The sequence below is a fragment of the Vulpes vulpes genome, chromosome 14 (genome assembly GCF_048418805.1).
Source record: "Vulpes vulpes isolate BD-2025 chromosome 14, VulVul3, whole genome shotgun sequence".
Taxonomy (NCBI): Eukaryota; Metazoa; Chordata; class Mammalia; order Carnivora; family Canidae; genus Vulpes; species Vulpes vulpes.
Window position 1 is genome coordinate 63,229,433 of NC_132793.1, and position 19,832 is coordinate 63,249,264.

General features: G+C 34.6%; 1 protein-coding gene across 21 annotated transcripts in view; it reads left to right on the forward strand.

Annotated features, from left to right (window-relative positions):
* The window catches only part of ARB2A (ARB2 cotranscriptional regulator A), a 413,243-nt gene that overhangs the window by 34,685 nt on the left and 358,726 nt on the right, over positions 1 to 19,832 (forward strand). For 10 of the 21 annotated variants that reach the window (XM_072736791.1, XM_025992896.2, XM_072736792.1 and 7 more), the window contains 3 exons: positions 1,462 to 1,585; positions 10,710 to 10,811; positions 15,677 to 15,777. In XM_072736791.1, coding sequence (XP_072592892.1) covers positions 1,480 to 1,585; positions 10,710 to 10,811; positions 15,677 to 15,777 — 309 coding nt within the window. In that variant the 5' untranslated portion in view covers positions 1,462 to 1,479. The remainder of the gene's footprint in view (positions 1 to 1,461; positions 1,586 to 10,709; positions 10,812 to 15,676; positions 15,778 to 19,832) is intronic. The other 11 variants (XM_072736785.1, XM_072736786.1, XM_072736784.1 and 8 more) reach the window with 3 other exon arrangements.

The window sequence follows — 19,832 nt, forward strand, 5'->3', positions numbered from 1 at the left end:
AGCACTGGTCAGGTGTGCATACCTTCTAAAATACTAATTCTCAACCACTATATTTGAGCTACATTTTAGAAATGAGGAAACTGAAATTTTATGTTCCTGGCCATAGAGCTATTATTAAATGGTGAAGCCAGGATACATTTATAACAATTAAAAAATATATATCAGCTTGTGTTGAGCACTTAATTACACATCAGGTACTATGCTAAATATTTTACATTTAGCCTCCCTGAAACAGTATGAGGGAAACATGATTATCATTGCCATTTTTCATATTTGGAAATAAGACACAGAGAAGTTAAATGATTTATCAAGGGTACGTGTAGTTAATGGTAAAGCCAAAAGGTATTTCCTCTTGTAATAGCCCCCATACCTCCAGTTAGAATTGAGATAAGAGCAATATGATTTATGACTATTTGGAACATTCATAGTTTAAAAATACTATTTTCAGTATTAGTTTTTTTAAAGTATTTTCTTCTATATTCTGTTGATTATGAAAATGACCAGTTTTTAAAGATAATTATAAAATATCCGTCTGAACGGAAAATGAAGTTTACTTTGTGGATAGCAAATAAATCGAGTTCTTTTATCAGGAATATTCAGCCTTTTTTTATTGTTGTCATGAACGTAGTTTTTATATAATTTCATTAACAATCATGGATTGACTGAATTAGTTTAATTTTTTCCATTGTATGTTTTGTGTTTTTGTCTTTTAAACTTTAGGAATAGTGAATTTCTTTTAGTCTTCATGGACACCCTGGGAAAAGACCATCTATTTATAGTGTGGATACCTTCTCTTTGGCCAAAATAGAGCAAAATTATATTTTTAATAAATCATAATTTTATATTATGATTATTTACTGAAGTGCCATTTATAGAGTATGGCTTCCAGACATTGAATTTGACATAGTTTCATTTTTTAAAAGGGCTAACTTTTTCCCTTAAAGTTGTGTTTTGAATTATACCAAAGTAGCTTACAGTTATTCTGTGTATTTATGTATTTTTCTCCTGACTGTTTCAGAAGGAAGACATTCTGACTTTGTAATTGGCACATGCTTATGGTTTATTTTGAAAGAAATTTCAGGCTTTTGAAACTACTGGAAGATATTAAAAAAAATTAGATTATAGAGAACTAAACTTACATAGTAAGTTTAGCTAAATTAAATTCACCAACCTCAGGTATCTGTTTTTCTAAAGTATTGTGTTTGGTGACATGAGATAGAAAAAGATGACAAAAACTCGATACCTTTATCCTGGTGCTTGTAATCTGTTAGCTGACCCAGATAAATACATAAATAACTATAATGCAAGGCAGGCTATGATAAGTATTGTGGTATATAGGCATCAACAAATGCAGTGGGAAATCAGAATAGAGAGATTAATCCCAAGTGAGAGGATCTACGAAGTTCTCATGGAGTAGGTAGGATTGAGTAGAGCTTAATTTATTGCTTTCATTCATTCTAGACTGTCTTCTGAAGATTGATGTCTATTTCCTTGAGCTCTTTAATTTTGTTGCCAATTTGGATAAGCATGGCACAAATCCAGCAGGGAGGTCCAGATGAAAAAGAAAAGACAACAGCACTGAAAGGTACATACTTAATTTGCTTTTTCAGGGTATTTTCATTGTGCCTAATGAAGGTATAGGAATATTTAGGTGGTCTCCCATTCATTTCAATTCTAAAATAAGAATGTCACTATTGAATCCATTTGTAATACTTTGTATCCCTCACATCAACTGTCTCAGTGTCTCAGATGTAGTATGTACTCAGTAAATAAATCATAAAATCATGTAATTTTATAACAGTAAGAATTCATAAGTCTTCTCTTATCCAAAGTCTTTACCATTCAATGGTAAAACTAATACTATAATAATAACTAATACTGTAGGTCTCTTGAGTTAATAAGATTATTGCCATTATCATATTTTTGTTGATCAGAATTTCATACTAGGCTAAGATCATGATCCGCCTAATAATCCAGTATTCTATCTTTGTGGCATTAATTAGGGATATTTTTTGAAAGACTCTCCACTCTCCGTTAACACCTTGGAGGGAATCTATCCTAGACATTCTTTGGGAATTTTGAGTTCTAGACCTTTTAAAAGTCTGCAGTCTAAAAGAATTTTATTCCTACAATAAGCGTGCTTTGTTGAGTGGAAAGATCTGTTCCTTACCATATATTTCAATCTGTCTAGTGACTTACCCAAGGTCAGCTTACCTAAGTAACTCGTACATAGTCTGCCAGTTACTTTCTTTTGATGATGCAAAAAATCTTACGGATTTCCTAATGTTGAGATGCCAACTATGCCGGATAATGAGTCTCTTGTTCAATGTAGAATCTTTGTGGTCTTCAAGATGCTTTGTAGGTAATGCCCCAGGTAAATATGTACCAGACCATCTTGGCTGCAGCCATTTTTCTGAATCCCTCACTGCTATCCTACTCTGCTTTACAAGGCTGAATGCTAAAGATAACTCAGGAATCTCTCCTACTACCTCTTATCTCTTTTCATGAAAGCCTAAAGCATATATATGATAAAGCAGCCAGTTTTTTAGCTCACAATTTACCTCATCTTGTCCCTGCTTTTAGAGTTAATGTTCTGTCAAGGGGATGGTGTAACTAGCCCTTAAATTCAAAAATGGAAAATGGCTAAGAGCATTGCTTTCTCCTCACAAATGTGAGAGATGCTGATGTTTTGGATTAGGGTGGTAGCAGAGAGGATGATAACATGTTCTGGTTATGTTTTGAAGGAAGAGATGACATGATTTTCTGTTGGATTAGAGACATGGGATGTTAGAAGAGAAATCAAGATAAATTTGAAGGTTCTTGGCCTAAAAAGTTTCAAGATAGATGCAATGTGTTAAATTAAGAAAACTGGGAGTCGCTGGTTGACTGAGTTAAGTGTCTACCTTCAGCTTAGGTTATGATCTCAGGGTCCTGGATTGAGCTTGCATTGGGTTCCCTGCTCAATAGGGGAGTCTCCTGCTTCTGCCCTTCCTCACCTCCACTCGTGCTCTCTCTCAAATAAGTAAAAATCTTTATTAAAAAAAATGCTGGTTAAGAATTAAAAAAATAGATTAAGAAAGGGAAAAGCAGGTTGTGGTGATGGTAGTGGAAAGCAAGAATTAAATTTCGGACATTGAATATAAAATTGACTATGCCACTTAAACAGGAAGGTAGAAAAGTAGGGTAAGGGGTTTGGGAGAGCATTTGGGTTAGATATAAAAGTTTTGGGAAAGTCTTAAAAAGGAAAAGAGAGGGGCCTTGGTAGTTCAGTGGTTGAGCATCTGCTTTTGGTCAGGTTGTGATCCTGGGGTTCTGGGACTGAGCCTGCATTGGGCTCCCAGCAGGGAGCCTGCTTCTTCATCTGCCTATGTCTCTGCCTCTCTCTCTCTGCATCTCTCATGAATAAATAAATAAAATCTTTTTTTTTTTTTAAAGGTTTTAGGAATCATTAGCACAGGGGTAATATTTAAAGGACCGTAAGTCCTAATTGAGATCACCAGGGACATCAGTGTAGACAGGAAAGAAGAGATCTGAAGATTGAGCCCTGCAGCATCTCAACTCTAGAGTCAGAAAGATGAAGAGGAACCATCAAAAGAAGCTGAAAAAAAAAACAAAGAAAAAAAAAAAACAAAGAAGCTGAAAATTAACTTCTAGTAAAATAGGCTAAGAACCATGAACAAGAGATCCTAAAATGAAGAAAATAGGAATAATTCATGGTGTCATGATGATTCAGGTTAGACAAGGACTGAGAAATTACTTTTGGGTTTGGCAGTACCTAGATCATTAGTGATCATCACAAAGAGCTGTTTTCATGAATTGATGGAAATGAAAGCTGTGCTGGAGAGCTTCCATAGAAAATGTGAAGAGAGGAATTGGAAATAGTATGGACAACCCTATAGAAAGTTTTATTACATGCTTGTATGCTGTTGGAAATGATTATTAGCATTGTCAGAATAATGGTTGGTTTAGGAGAGATGACAAAGAATGTGTGTGAGTTCCTTCCAAATAAACTCACTGGGTTTCCACCTAGATAGATTTTGTGCATCTTCAGCCTTACTTGATAATGTGAAAATTTGATCTTCCAAGTAGTCTTTCCAATTTATATCCTCAAGCAATATGTAAGAGTTTACATAGGTTTTCTGGATTTTAGAGGTATTACAATTATGTAAAAAGAGTATGAATAGGGTCTAGAGATGGAATTGTCTGGATTCAAACCCAGGTTTTCCTACTTTTCATGAACTAGCTGCTTAGCTTCTCTGAATCTTTTAATTCATTGGTACTATAGAAATAAGAATGCTTAGTACACATGAGCTTGTAAAAATTAATGAAGGAGTTAAATTGGAAATATTAGAAAAGAAAATGGCAGTGCATAGCAAAGCATAGTTAGAACAAATTGTCATATTGGATAAAACTGTATCTTTAAAACAGTCTACTTATCAGTTTTATTGATTATACTTTTGGTGTCCTTTCTCTGTATTCTTTGCCTAATCCTACTTCGTGAAGGTTTTCTCCTGTGTTTTCTTCTAAAAGTTTTATAATTTTAGATTTTACATTTAAATTAATGATGCATTTTGAGTTAATTTTTACATAAGGTATGAGACCTAAGTCAAGATGTGTGTTTGGTTGGTCTTTTTTGGCCTTGGTAATGTCTTTTTGCACCAGAACCATTTGTGAAAAAGACTACCTTTCCACCATGGAATTACTTCTTTCATCTTTGTCAAAAATGAATTTGGTATATTTGGGTATTTGCATGGCCTTGTTTTGGGCTCTCTGTTTTGTTCCATGGATCTGTGTCTATCTCTGTGTCTATCTCTTATTTAATATCCGCTCTGTTGATTACCTAGTATATCTTAAGACTGAGTAGAGTGATTCTTCCCATTTTGTTCTTTTTCAAAATTGTTTAGCTATTACCTATTCTAGGTTACTCACTTTTCTGTATAAGTTTTAGAGTACAAATATCTATATCTGCAAAAAAAAAAATACTGAGGTTTTGATAAGAATTATATTTAAACCTATAGATGGATATGGGGAAAATTGACATCTTTGTCAATCCATGACATGGTATGTCTCTCATTTATTTAGATCTTTGATTTCCTTCATCAGCATTTTGTAATCTTCAGCATGTAAGTTTCAAACATTTATTATTAAATTTATGCCTAAGTTTTAATTATTTAGGGTGATTTTTTAAAAAATATTTTATTTATTTATTCATGAGAGACACAGAGAGAGAGGCAGAGACACAGGCAGCGGAAGAAGCAGGCTCCATGCAGGGAGCCTGATGCGGGACTCAATCTTGGGACTGCAGGATCACGCCCTGAGCTAAAGGCAGATGCTTAACTGCTGAGCCACCCAGGCGTCTGTATTTAGGGTGATTATAAGTGGAGTTGTGTTCTTAATTTCAGTTGCCATGTGTTTACTGATAGTTTATGGAAATATAATCAAGTTTTGCATATTGATATTATATCTTAGGACTTTCCTGAAATCATTTAATAGTTCTAGGAATTTTGGGGACAGATTCCTTGTGATTTTCTATCTCATTTGCAGATTGGATGACTTTATTTCTCTTCCCAATCAATTGGCCTCCTTTCTTGCTTTTTTGTACTTGCCCAGGATTCCTAATTCTATGTTGAATAAGAACAGTGAGAAAATGGACATTATTTCCTTCTTTACTGGGAGTAATAATGAGTGGTGACACTCTCATTTTACCCCTTTATTTTTAGACCTGTGAATTAGGGCTATGAGAGAAACACCACCATATAGTGGACACTGATTCTGAGTCTGTACAGCCTTCTGAAGAATCCTGCCTCAGGATTGACAGACAGTGGTCTGTCACTTAGCTGGCACTGTAATGAATCTTCAGTAGGCCATTTCACCATTCTCTCAAACAGCTGTTTCAGGATAGTGGGGAAACCGGTAAGACCAATGAATTTTATGAGCATGGGACCATTGTCGTGTTTTTTTGTAGTGAACTCCTTGATCAGAAGCAATACTATGTGAAATACCATGATGGTGGATAAGGCATTCTTTAAGTCCACAAATAGTAGATAATGGCAGAAATACTACATATAGGGAAGACAAATCTGTATTCAGACAAAGTATCTATTCCAGTCAGAACCAAATGCTGTTGCTTTCATGATGGAAGTAATCTGATGTAATCTATTTTGACCATGTAACTGGCTGATCACTTTGTGGAATGATGCCATTCTCCAAAGTTTTGGTCTTTGGTCAAAGTGTTGGTCTTTTCTGCTGGCACATTGGACAATCAATAATGGCAGTAGCCAGGTTAGATTTGGTGAGTTCCTATCGATGAGCCCATGCATAACGTCCATTTCTTTGGAGAGACGGACCACTTTGTTCATGAGCCACAGGAGTGGTTGGGGAAAGAGGCTGACTGGTATCTACAGAAGGAGTCATCTTATCCAGATGATTATTAATATCTTCCTCTTTTGAGGTCACTTTTTAAGTGAGTATTAACTTGGGATTCAGATATCTTTCACTTCTTTTGTCCATTCAAGAAGACTATTCACATAACTCTTTTTCAAATTTCCTTGTCACCAGTTTTCCAATCCTTCCAGGTCCCTGACCATTCAGCCAAACTAGTGGTCACAACCAATGAATCGTTATATATTCACTTGTGTGGCCATTTCTTTTTCCAAGCAAACAGAACAGTCAAGTACACTGTTGTCAGTTCTCCCCACTGGGAGAGATTTTCCTTCAGTGGTATCCTAGAAAGCATCTTTAGTGTGTTAGCTTCTCTTTTGGGTGATGCCTGAGTATCATGCAGAACCATTTATAAACACACCTAAGTCTTCTATCAACTGATGGTAGAAACCCTCCATGAGGCCTTGGGTGCATGCCAATAGATAGAAGGTATAGCAGGAATGGAGGCTATAAGCCCTTGATGTACTTCATGTAACTTATTGTTGTCTTTAGAGCCTACTCAGTCCTGATTACAGATATGCCACTCCTATTTGTTGATGGAATGCTGTTGTACACACCCAAATTTATGACTTGGTGGGTCAGAAAACATCCAGTTTATGGTGGGTAATTCAGGTCACCTGGTAACTTGGTAGCCCATGGTTAAGCATTTAGTCTCTACTAAGGCCCAGTGTTGGGCCAAGGAGAGTAGTTACCTGTGGTAGATGGCAGGGCTTTATACCAAAATGCTAAGGGCCTTGCCAAAGATTCCAAATAGCATCCCAGGTTTCCCAGTTTAGTGACTTAGTTCTCACTGTAAGGTTTGGCATAAGATAAGAGCCATTAAAGAACTCTTCAGGGATGCCAGGGTTGTCCTCACAAATTTGTTTCTCATTTTTGTGGGGAAAGGTATGTCTTCTGGATTCTCCCTCGGTGGGCAAGTAGAATGACAAGTGGAATAAATGTATTTTCCAATACCTAAACTCAATGCTCTTTCAAAACCACCTTACTTACTCTATGTGCCATTTTAACCCTAAAATATTCTGCTCCCCTCTTCCTTACCTTATGAAGAATAAAATTATGAATATAGTTTCATTTTCATTATGTTTGTTAGTTTTCCAAAAGTGTTTGAAAGTATTACATACATATTCACCCCGATTCAAATACCCTCTAGAAACACCTTCACAGAGGCACTCGGGTAGTGTTTAACCAAATATCTGGGCATGGCATAGCTCAGTCAAGTTGATATATAAAGTTAACGATCACACCATTCCTGTCTTTGGACACTTGCATTGTTTTCTTGACTATTGTGAATAATGCTGCTATGAACATGAGTGTACAAATACCTGTTTAAGTCTCCGTTTCAAATCCCACTGTACAATTAAGGTGTAATTTTGGACAAGCCCTTTTACTTCTCTGAGCTCATTTCCTCGTCTGAAAGATAGTGAAGGTGATAATACATGCTACTACTTTATAGGGTTGTGATGATCAAGTGAGGTACAGTATCTGAAAACTTTAAATTGGTATAAAGATGTTAGTTAGCGTGTTATGATCTGAGCTGATAGACAAAATGCCTGTTAGACATAAGATACCTGCTTATATGTTAGGTAGTTGCTGTGTGTCTGACGAAAAGGTTTCTAAGTTTTTAACTGTAGATGACTTAAAGTGAAGGAGCGAGCCTCAATTCATTGGAAAGAGAGAACATTTTCTAGCCATTCCAAGCCATTTATGCTATTAAGAAATCTTCCATTTTACTCTGTTTTGCAAAGAATTACATGGTGTTCAGAAACTTACTAATGAATCAGACATTTGTCAGCCTATATCTCTTTTTTAGCCCAGTATGCATATTATGTGACATTTGCGTTTTACTAAAGAATTTGCTGACATTTTTTATTTTTGAATTTTGAAGATGCCATACTTTCATGGGAGTTAGGGTTTATTTGATATAGCAGTTTTGAAAAGTACTAAAAAAATGATTTTTTTTTTTTGAGGGCTTATCTTTATGTCCTACAGAAAGAGAGACATAGAGATGGAGGTAGGCAAACTACTTTTTTTTTTTTTTTTGGCATATTTTGAAGTTCCATACAGATGGATTTGTTATATCTCTATAAGTAAGAGACAGAAATAAAGTGCTTCTTCTGAGATAATTCTTTTGTAGGAAAAGGGACTTTATTACATATCCTAGGAACTGATTTCAGGAACTTGAATTAGAATGAAAAAACTCAAAAACTAAATTTTTTTTCTTTTTTTAAAAAAACATCTTTTTGTAACTGAATAAATATTTGAAGTTTATCTTTTTGGTTTTCTGAGTTTTGATATGACTGTCTGATGACATAGAGTGAGAATTTTTGCCTCATTCTATGATAAGAACCTAAGAAATATCATTAAATTCTTGTTGACAGACTGATTCTAGGCTGGGGCAGGGAAAAGATAAGCCTATAGCAACCATCTTGTAGTAACACAAAATAAGGAAATATTTAAAAAACAAAAAGATAAGAGCATGTCAAAGAGTTATAGGAGCCAGCTGGAAGAGCTTACAGCCATGACCATTGCTGGAACAATTTGAGTAACAAAATAAATGTAGTATTGGTTGTAACCCAAAATTACAATAAATATCTATGACTCTCTACTGATACAAATAAGATTGAATAAATGTATAAATGGAGGAAGAGAGACAAAAATTTCATACAGAAGAATTCCAAATAATATATATTGATATTCTCTGCTCCACAAAGTAGAGCATAATTCCACCTCTTCCTCTCTGAATGTGAGCTAGACTTACGTCTCATAATCTGAGGAATAGGTTATAGAAAGGGAAAAATAGTAACTTCATAATTGAGAAGCCTGGCAGACACTGCATTAGCCAACTGATGTGGACTAACATCCATAGTGATGTTCCGCGGATATCATGTTCCCCCGGATGTGATGTAATAAGAAGGGCAGTTCACTACTGTGGCATTCTTTCCAAAAACCTGCAACCCTAATCTAATCACAAAAATTAAAAAAAAAAAAAAAATCAAACATGCCTAAATTGGGGGTCATTCTACAAAATACCTAACCAGTATTTCTCAAAACAGTCAAGATAATGGAAAAGAAGCAAAGATTGAAATCAGTCATAAACCAGAGGATATTGGCAGGCATGACAGCTGCATGCAGTGTGGTATCCTGGATGGAATCCTAGAATAAAAAAGGGCATTAGTGGAAAACCTGATGAGTAATTTTGGACTTCGTTGACTTCTTCACTTTCACAAATGTACCCTGGTAATGTAGATGTTAACAATAGGGGAAATGGGGTAAAGGATATACAGACAGTATCTGTACTTTCTTTTAACTTTTCTGTAATCCAAAATGATTTCAAAATAGAATGTTTATTTAAAAACCTTTGTTGACAATTTTTTTATTGTATGGAAATCAAACTTTGTGAAGAATAAAAACTGCTTTGGTTTGAATGTTAACCACATTTTTTCCAGTTAGCTTTTTCTATTTTAATATTGTGATTTTTCCTATAAAAATGGAATAATGTGCTGTATTACCCCTACTTAAATTTGTAAGTTTCTTTATTCATAAGTAGTAGTTTCACCTTTATATAAGATTTAGTGACCATTTAAAAGACCTGAAACTTTTAAAACTATGGATAGAGGTTAATAAGATACAAATTAATACCTGAAAAGGTATTTTTTTTCTCAATATTAAAAATAATATTTATTTAGCATTTACTTAGAGGAGAAGCTGTGAGCCACATGGCTTAAAGTCAGTGATGGGGCATGGCCTAGTTCTACACCTTTTTTTTTTTTTTTTTTTCACGGGGAAAGCCTGTTTTTTGTTTTTACTGGAGGCTCAGGTGGCACATGACAGTTCATAAAATGGCTTCAGAGGTAGGGGCTGGGGTTGGGGGTGGGGAGGAGACAAAAAATAAACTGGGATGGGAAAGAAAACAACCAGGAGGAGGTAAGAGCTGGCTGGTTCCTTCTCAGCCTGATTTAGGGGAGGGAGCTGGTGCCTTTCCTTTTGAAGGAAAGAAGTTAATAATTTACTGTAGTGGTACATAGGATCTAAAATTATGATTGTTTTGGGAATTATGATTTGGAAAATGCTTTTGATATTGCCATGATGCAGCACTTGGGGAACTTAAGATTTTAAAAACATTATCAATAAGGCAACACATAAAAAGTAACCTAATAAAACAAAAGAATACTTAATTTAAAATATAATCTTTGTTATTAGCTATGTTATTAAAATATAACTTTGTTATTAAGAAAATGAACATAAGTATGTTTCATATTCTTTTCTAGATTTATTATCTAGGATTGATTTGGATGAACTAATGAAAAAAGATGAACCACCACTTGATTTTCCTGATACCCTGGAAGGATTTGAATATGCTTTTAATGAAAGTAAGTGGTTGTATACTATATACAAGACTTATTTATTATGGTAGTAGAATCATAGGACAGATATTATTCTCTATTTTTATTAGCCAGTTAGAATGTTTTATGTATTTTAAGAAATAATGACTTAACCCTTCATGGTGGAATTCTTCACTCAAACAAAAGAATTGTAATTTCCCATAATTGTCAAATCGCTTAAAACAACGGACATGAATTTGATTTGACTTAACATATTTCAGTCTTGAGCATTCAGCTCTCTGGCATCCAGTTGCGACTCCAATTAAATTATGTAGAAAGATGCTACTTTTTCACATATTTGAAATGAAATGACTAGCAATTATCATCTGTGATGATATTTTAATTGAGCACGATACTCAATTTTCCGAGATTTTTTTTCAGGCAACATCCTTATTTTAACATTTATTTTATTATTTTTTTAAAGTTTGTTTGTTTGTTTGTTTATTTATTTGAGAGAGAGAGATATAGAGAGAAGGTGAGAGGCTGAGCAGGGAGCCTGATGCAGGGCTGGATCCCAGGACCCTGAGATCATGATCTGAGCCAAAAGCGATGCTTAACTGACTAAGCCACACAGGTGCCCTGCTTATTTTAAAATTTATTAATTAAATTCTGAATTAGAAAGACTTTTCATTGGGATTTGGAAGAACATATCATAGGTTACAAGGATGTTTCTGGGACAAAGAATTATGATTCACTGAATTAATAACATGATATTATACTTGAAGAGTACTATTGTTACAGGCTTGGTGGTATTTGAGTTGTAGCTTTGTATATTTTGGTCTACATCAACTAAATTGGTGATTTGTTATCACTGTGGTAGTGAATATTACTGTGGTAGTTATAATATCAGTTATAGGTGTCAGGATTTATAGTGACAGTCTCTGTGTACTAGAAAATTAATTGAGTTTAAACAGGTGATATTAGAAACTTTGATCTCTTTTCTCATATTTTCATGCTTTTTAATTAAGGATATCTTATGCCAAAATATGTAATATTTTGTTTTTTTCAGATTTCTTTGTTATTTTAAATAACAGAACCAAATGAGCATTGAGACTAAAATTGCCTTTATTCCTTTGAAAAATTATTCCTAGACTCCTTCAGAACAGGAATGGGGGTGATCCCTGGGTGGCTCAGCAGTTTAGCGCCTGCCTTCGGCCCAGGGCGCGATCCTGGGATCCCAGGATCAAGTCCCGTGTTGGGCTCCTGACAGGGAGCCTGCTTCTCCCTCTGCCTGTGTCTCTGCCTCTGTCTCTCTCTCTCTCTCTGTCTATCATGAATAAATAAATAAAATCTTAAAAAAAAAAAAAAAAAGAACAGGAATGGGATGTAATGTTGGTATTATGGGTAAATCATAGAACTGTGGATATAGGGACATCAGTTTTCATTGAAGTCTATGTTTAATCTTCCTTGAGTATTTCTAAAAGTGAATAAAAGAACAAGCTATACACCTTTCTTTTCTAAGTAGGCTCCATACCCAATGTGGTGCTTGAGCTCATGAGTCTGAACTCTGAGGTCAAGAGTTGCATACTCTAGCAACTGAATCAGCCAGGTACCCCAGAAGCAATACACTTTTATCTTCCCCTTTTTTACCAGATACATACACACACCTTTTCACACTTTATACACCCTTGCATGTCCATACCTATATCTTTGCATCCACATGTGCCCTTTTGTGTATGTATACCTCAAATGTGAATGCATCCTTGCACACGTATACCATTTGTAAGTATTTTGGATACTTGCATAAACATAGACTAACAGTATGAGGCAGAAATGCTTGGATTCTAAGGAGAGAATGTCACTTTTAAGGATCTTATTTTTAGCTTGAAACAGTTCAGCTTTGAATTTGGATAAATGGTGAATATTTTTCAAAGAGGTGAGCATTTGGAAATAGGAAACTGGGTCTTAATACTAAACCCCCATGAGGGCAATTCTAACTTTGTATCTTTAGATATTTCTTTTTTAGCTTAGATATTTCTTAGCTTAGATATTTAGCTTAGATACTTCTTTTTTATGATGACAAAAACTTTTTTTTTTTTGAGATTTTAATTATTTATTTGACAGGGTGGGGTGGAGAGAGAGAGAGAAAGATAGAGCCAGCCAAAGAGCACAAGCAGGAGAAACAGCAGAGGGAGAGTGGAAGCAGGCTCCCTGCTGAGCAGGAGCCCAATGTGGGCAATCCCAGGATGTTGGGATCTTGACCCCAAGCTGAAGGCAGACACTTAACCAACTGAGCCATCCAGGCACCCTGATGACAGAAACTCTTATGAAAACTTTGAAATTGAACTTCCATTACCTGATTGAAGAAGTTTCTAATTTTTTCTAAAGGATTTTAAAGTAGTTAGTTGGATAAAAGAAGAATTTGGGTACAAGTTTTACTCTAAGCCAAAGGGGAAGAGATTTTTTCTTAGTGATACAAAAGTGTGCTGCCTCATAATATTGCACCAGAGCATAGGGAGTATAGGTGAGGGCAAAAGCAGAAAAGTCTTCAAGTTCTTTATCAGCAAGAAGCCCTAAGCCAAAGGGGAAGAGATTGTTCCCCCTAAGCCAAAGGGGAAGAGATTGTTTTTACCTGCATCAAATTGATACCTTATTCTTTCAAATCACTGTGCCTTTTCATATACATCTTTTGTTTAAAATGCCCATTTAGCCAATTCTCCTGTTGTTGTAATTGTATAAGGTCCAGCTCAAATGTTCTTGCTGATAAAGAACTTGAAGACTTTTCTGCTTTTGCCCTCACCTATACACCCTATGCTCTGGTGTATGCTCAGCACACTTTTGTATCACTAAGAAAAAATAATTGGTCTTGTGGCAGACCATTTGAACCTGATATTTATTGAACTCTTAATACATGTCAGAAGGTATCCTAATACTTTCAGATTATTAATTAATTTAGGAAAGTGATAGCATGTTTGAGGTCCTAGACTCCATAACAAATCTGATAAAAAAATATATGGACACAGTTCCCAGAAGAGCACACATTTTAGGTATACATGTGAAACTTTACAACTCATTTTGAGGACCGTAGCTAAAATGTCCTAAAACAGATCTTTGACAGTCTCTGGAGAGATTGTCCAAACCTTTGAGAAATGCCATATTTGCAAATAAATATATAAGTTATCTAGCTACTTTTTCTGGATAAAAAATGCTCACTTTCTTTGCCTTATAACCTTATTTTCACTTTTAACAGTAGTGCTAATTAATAGGTGGCTTATTTTGACAGGTCCCATTTTTCCTAAAGAATTCAAAAAAGAGTATTCTGGTGATTCAACACAGTATCTCATGTTGAGAGTATTTAAAACTTTACAAATAAGGATTAGCCCTTATTTTGCATATTTAAAAGCAATTTTGTATGTAGTGAAATTGATTCATAAAAATAGTGAAGTAATTTTACTTGGAGTAGTATTTCCAGAGTTCAGTTTCAGTGTCATTATTTCCTTTTAAGTTTTTGTCCACTCCTGCATGTCCTGATTGAGTAAAAATGAAATACTGGGTTCCACTCTGCTTGATCATACCCTTCTTTGGGCTCTAACCCCTTTCTTGTGCCTCACTGCTCTTTGCATCAGGTCCAGATATAGTAGTTTGAGACCTCTACTGTTTGATCCCAACATATTCTCCAGTTTGGTTCAGTACTTCTTTTTGTTTCTGTTAAAATGGACTGTTCACTGTTATTTGAATTTTCTATCCATTTTTTACATTTTTGTTTTAAGTTGCTAGGTAGAGGCAGAGGAGAATAGGTTAAAGTACTTGGGCTGTGGTCTATTTCTCTCCTGATCACCAGGAGAATACTTGTGGGACAGAGAGAAGACAGGTGGCCTGGTCTTTTCTCCTTAGAAAATGATGATAATGTAATCTTTTAGTGATTACAGACTAACGTTTACTATGAGCAGAGGCTTTATCCATGGAATACTTTGAGCAGGATGACTGAATGTGGCATTGCTTATGGTAAATAAACATATAATCTGTGGCTGTATGAAGTATATTTCTTTGGAAAATATCATATAAATAGTACCACTCTCTGGCACATAAAATTGAAGTATTTTATAACCAAATGCTCACTAATGTATGAGGTAACCTTTTTGCCTCACTTAGAGACCTCACCTGCTCTGGACCAGAGAGTGCTGGCAATGAGAGGAAAAAACCTGGAAGAAGTGCCCAGGCTGTCCCAGACTTCTCTGGCTTTTCTTTGCCTGTACCTCTTGATTGCTTATTCCCTTGATATTACCTTGAGTTACTGTCAGCATAATCTCTGAACTGAGTGTGTCTGATTTGACAGTCCAAACCTGTTGGTTGGCTCACTACTTTTCTCCAGTGTTTGTTTGAAATCTTAACCATACTTCAAGGCCTAGTTGAGAAATCTCACTGGACCCTCTGAATCTATTCTAACCTATAGGGATCTTCCAGTTTCCCAAACTCATTTTAAACTTTATTGTCTACGTGGGTTGCCTGTGGCAGTTTTTAGATTGTTGACTTACTTCATTCCTGTTTAACTTCCTGAAAAGTTGCTTAACTTTTTAATATTTATCCTTTTGTTCCTCAGGTAATCTCTAAGCTGAGGAACTAGAACCATGTTCACAGCTGTAACTAGCAAAGATCTTTATATACATTAAAGGCCCTCAAATGTTGTTAATTTGCTTTAGAGAAATGGAGGTCAAAAACCAGTGTTTGAATAGTTGGGGCCATTTTTAAAGAGTATTTAGGTGTTTGCTTCATTCTGATGTCTGAAGGAAAATCTAATGAAAAAAATGAAACTTCTGAGAAAGTTATTTTAGACTTTTATCAGACATTTGTTAGATTTTTCATAGTATTGTAAATATACTCTGAATCAGCAATACTATTTGTTTATCTTCTAGAGGGGCAGTTAAGACACATAAAAACAGGAGAACCATTTGTTTTTAACTACCGAGAAGACTTGCACAGGTGGAACCAGAAAAGATACGAAGCTCTAGGCGAGGTACGGTCATATATTCAACTTTAAATTTGTTGTTGTTGTTGTTTTTCCAATTTGAATAGTCAGAATAAAGTTTTCGAAGTTAAAGTAATTCACGAAGTCTTTCTAAAAAAATAGTGATTTTAAAAAAGGTTTTGCTTTTTTTTTTATTTCAGTGGTTATGTTTGAAATGTATTCTCAGTTTAAAAGTTTTTATGTAATCATACACTTCCCATGACCTTAATATTTTGTAGTTGTAGTGAGTCATTACATCAGAAAACAAATTCATGCCAAATTTTATCTTTTAAATATTTTTAAAAAGTTGAATCCTCTGTTATTGCCAGGAGTAATACATGTTCTTTGAAGTGTTTATCTTTAAGAGTTACCTATGTTAATTATGTGAGGTGATGGATGTATTAATTGTATTAGTCTTGCTTATCGTTCTACAAATATATATGTATATCAAATCATCACAGTCAGTTATTCCTCCATATAAAGGTAAAAAAAGTGCTCATCTGTGTGAAGCTTGATATTTATTTGGCTATTAATTAGGCCTCACTTATCTGTGACTTGGTGAAGGATTAGGTCTTGTGACCATTTAGGTTTCTCATATGCTGCCACTGGGAGGAACCCTTGAAAATGTCATTTGTTATTCATGTGAATGTTTTGTTAAAGCCAAAAGTTTTATTCATTCAGTATCATGTTAAGTAATTTTAATAAACTGCATAGGGACGCATTGGTTTAGTGTAATAACTACATACTACATTAGTTCTCTGACGAAAAGCTGTAGTTACTATATCCCTGTTTTGATTCTTTAAAATACTAGTCAGAATGAATTACTTGGTTAAGCAGTAGCATAAAGAATATATGAAACTTTGTTTATGTTTGCTGGGAGACAATTCTCCATAGACTGCATTTCCACATGTGTCTGAACAGAGCACTGACAGCATTTGTTGTGAACTATCTTTTCGGGGTGTTTGTATAGGAAACAACTTGGAAGAAAGAGATTGTGTCTCCCTCCAAGGCAGAGAAAAGATTTGTTTGCTATCCAAGAAAATGCTCTTAGTGGCAGAAAATGGGCAGGTTTGCTAGCAGCCCCTTTATAAGATTGATCTCCATAAATTTTGAGGTTCTTCAGCTATGGTACAGTCCCACATCATGCCTAGCCTCTATCCTTAGCCCATTCGCATCACCTCTTTGGGATTTGAAGGACAAAAGAAAGAGATGAAAATAAGCTTGTGCTGCTTGCTATATATACCCTAAATAATAAACTCTTTTGTCTCTGACACAGGTCTAGTGTCTTTTGGTAGTATCCATGAAATAGCAGGCTAACTTGTTAGCTCACAAACAGGATAAAATCTCAGGTCCTTCACAGTTCTTGATATTGTTCTCTAACATTTGTAACTTAAGGATATTTAATGCCCTGAATAATTTCTGCTGCACATGAGATGTTTGTCTGCTTCCACTTGAATTAATTATGTGCAGCAAACTGGTTATTATGTTGATTCGAATATAATATCCATAGTATCTGACTTTACAGAACTGGGGATGTTTCTTCTGTTTCATTTTGTTTTTAAATGTGGCTTACAATTTACTCTTTTCCATAAGCCATGCACATTTGTTCACTTGGGCAGGTGCTGTTCTCTAAACAGACTTTGCGCTTTTTGGTGTCTGCATCTTTTTTACCCTTAACCTGTATCCTCTAGCATCATCTCTGGCCAAATTTAACAACTGTGTTTTATTAGGTTATTTCATGTGTAAGTGATTCCTTTCTCCTCGGATGTCCTATCTTATGTTCATTGAACATAGGGAGGGTCACAGTTTTAATTTTTGGTGGATCTAACTCCATTATAATCAAAGCATCTTGAAATTTCACTTTAATAATTATATATAGATAGAAAATATTCTGCATTATCTAGATTTCCCACCTCATATGCCTACATTCACATTTGTGTTCATGAGCAAGTTGGCCCCAAAGGATCACCCAAAATCACAGGATTTATTCTATAATGCAATGTATCTCAAATATAGATCAGTGGACCCCCTGGGCTTCAAGTACCAATCCCATTTACTTCCCAATATATTTATCAAAAGTAAACATAACTTTCTAGTGTAAAACTTCCACAACAAAAGATCCAAGGATGAGAGAAGGGAAGTTTAGTTGTTAGCATTTTGTTCTCTACCATCTTGCTTCTCATATCCTGTTTGAAATACTTGTTTTCATTACTGATGTCACTGTTGAAGGTTGATTATTCATTGAATTTCATTTCCTACATTTTAGGATTATGTATGAGTTCTAGTTACATATGAATAATTGAATAATGATACAATTTTCACTATGGTGAATTTGGTGTTCATTATGGTGGAATTTAATAATGCATAGGTGGACCTATCTTTTTGTCCATATTCCTTCATTTCTATTTCTAAGCTATGCCTTTCAGTCAGATATACTTTCCGGTTCATACCTTGTACTTTTATCTTATACTGTTTTCTCTCTTTGAAATGCCCTTGTTCCCTTTCACAATACCCCTACCTCTCCCTGCCTTCAGATTTTGGCTCACATGTCTCCTAGGAAGCCTTCTCTCATCTCCTTTGCCACTTTCTCTATCTCTTTTCTCAGTTTCCTTTCTTCTCATTCTCTTTTTCTGCCTATCTTGCCTTCTTCCAAGAACGATTTACGGTGACTTTAAATGTAAATATGCCACTTAGCAAGATTAAAAATTAAATTAAAAATAATAAAATAGAGTTAAAAAATATTGTTAGTAAATTAATGGCATGAGTTTGCTTTATTTCTCTTAGGATACTTCTGTATTACAGTATTTTTTTTAGTGCATGTTTTTTAGCAATTTGGGGAATTTTTTTTTTGTTTTTTCGTGATATTTGTTGAATAGTAAATGATAAAATGTATAAACTGCTATAAATTCGAGAACTGTGCCTTTTAGGAAATTTCTTGATTTTAGGAATTTGGCCATAAAGATGTTTTCTTATCAGAAGAAAGGAAAATGAGATGCTAATGATAGTTTTCCTATTTGTAAAATGAAGCAATTTTCAATTATTTCACTCTAATTCCCTTTTAATTTCTAAGATTTGCAGATGATTACAGCTTTGCTGATTAAAATTATTTGATTAAAAGTAGTCTGTATTTTGACATGTTGTGTTGGAAAATTTTTATTCTTCATAGACAAACACTAGACTTATTAATTCACCATAATTCAGAAAATAGAAGTTCTTATATAACTGTCTTAAAGTTCCTAGAAAGAAATTAACCTTTGCATTTAAATTCTGGAAATAATTTAGTACTTCATGTTACCAGTGAGATTGCTAGATGCATTGAGAGCCTATAGAAAGCATCTCACCATGTTCTGGACATGGAAGCATTGAAAAATCTCCTTTCTCATTGATGGATAGGGTGGAATTCAGCAGATAGTGCAAATTTGAGTTTATCGCTTAGGAGCTTGCCTTACTAAGATTGAAGTTTTAAGGTAGCAGATTCTAACATTGGCCAGTACTCTAAACCAAAACCCCTTCTGTTTTTTTTTTAGTAAGTTCCTACTAAATATTGAGTTTTGTCTTTACTGGAAAATTACTATGTATGTTTCATAACTGCCATTTTAGTTTATGTTTATTTCTCTCTTAAGGAGATTATTATAGCAGTCATTCAGCAGAAATTGTTTTTAAGACTTGCTCCTGAAATGCTCTGTCATTTCTATGTAAATTAAACTTATTGTGTAAATAAAATAAACTGAGATGTCAGTTTGTTTTTCGAATGCGGTTCTATAACTATACAAAAGAATACTCTTTGCATTCACATAGTTACCTTTTTATAGTCAAACAAATGCTTTTCCTAATACATATTTTTTTTTTACCATCTACATATAGCTTGATAAAAATATATAACCTATAATTTTGGATAATTTATCTAAATTTAGAAAAGTACTGTCAGGGTTTAAGGAAGTGGGAGAGTAATGTGAAAGGGTAACTTTCAAAATAGAATTCTTTGGTATATGTACAGGACTTGAATGCCAGAGAATAATGTTTTTGTAGGCTCAATTAGGAAGACTCCAAAGGCTATCATGTTA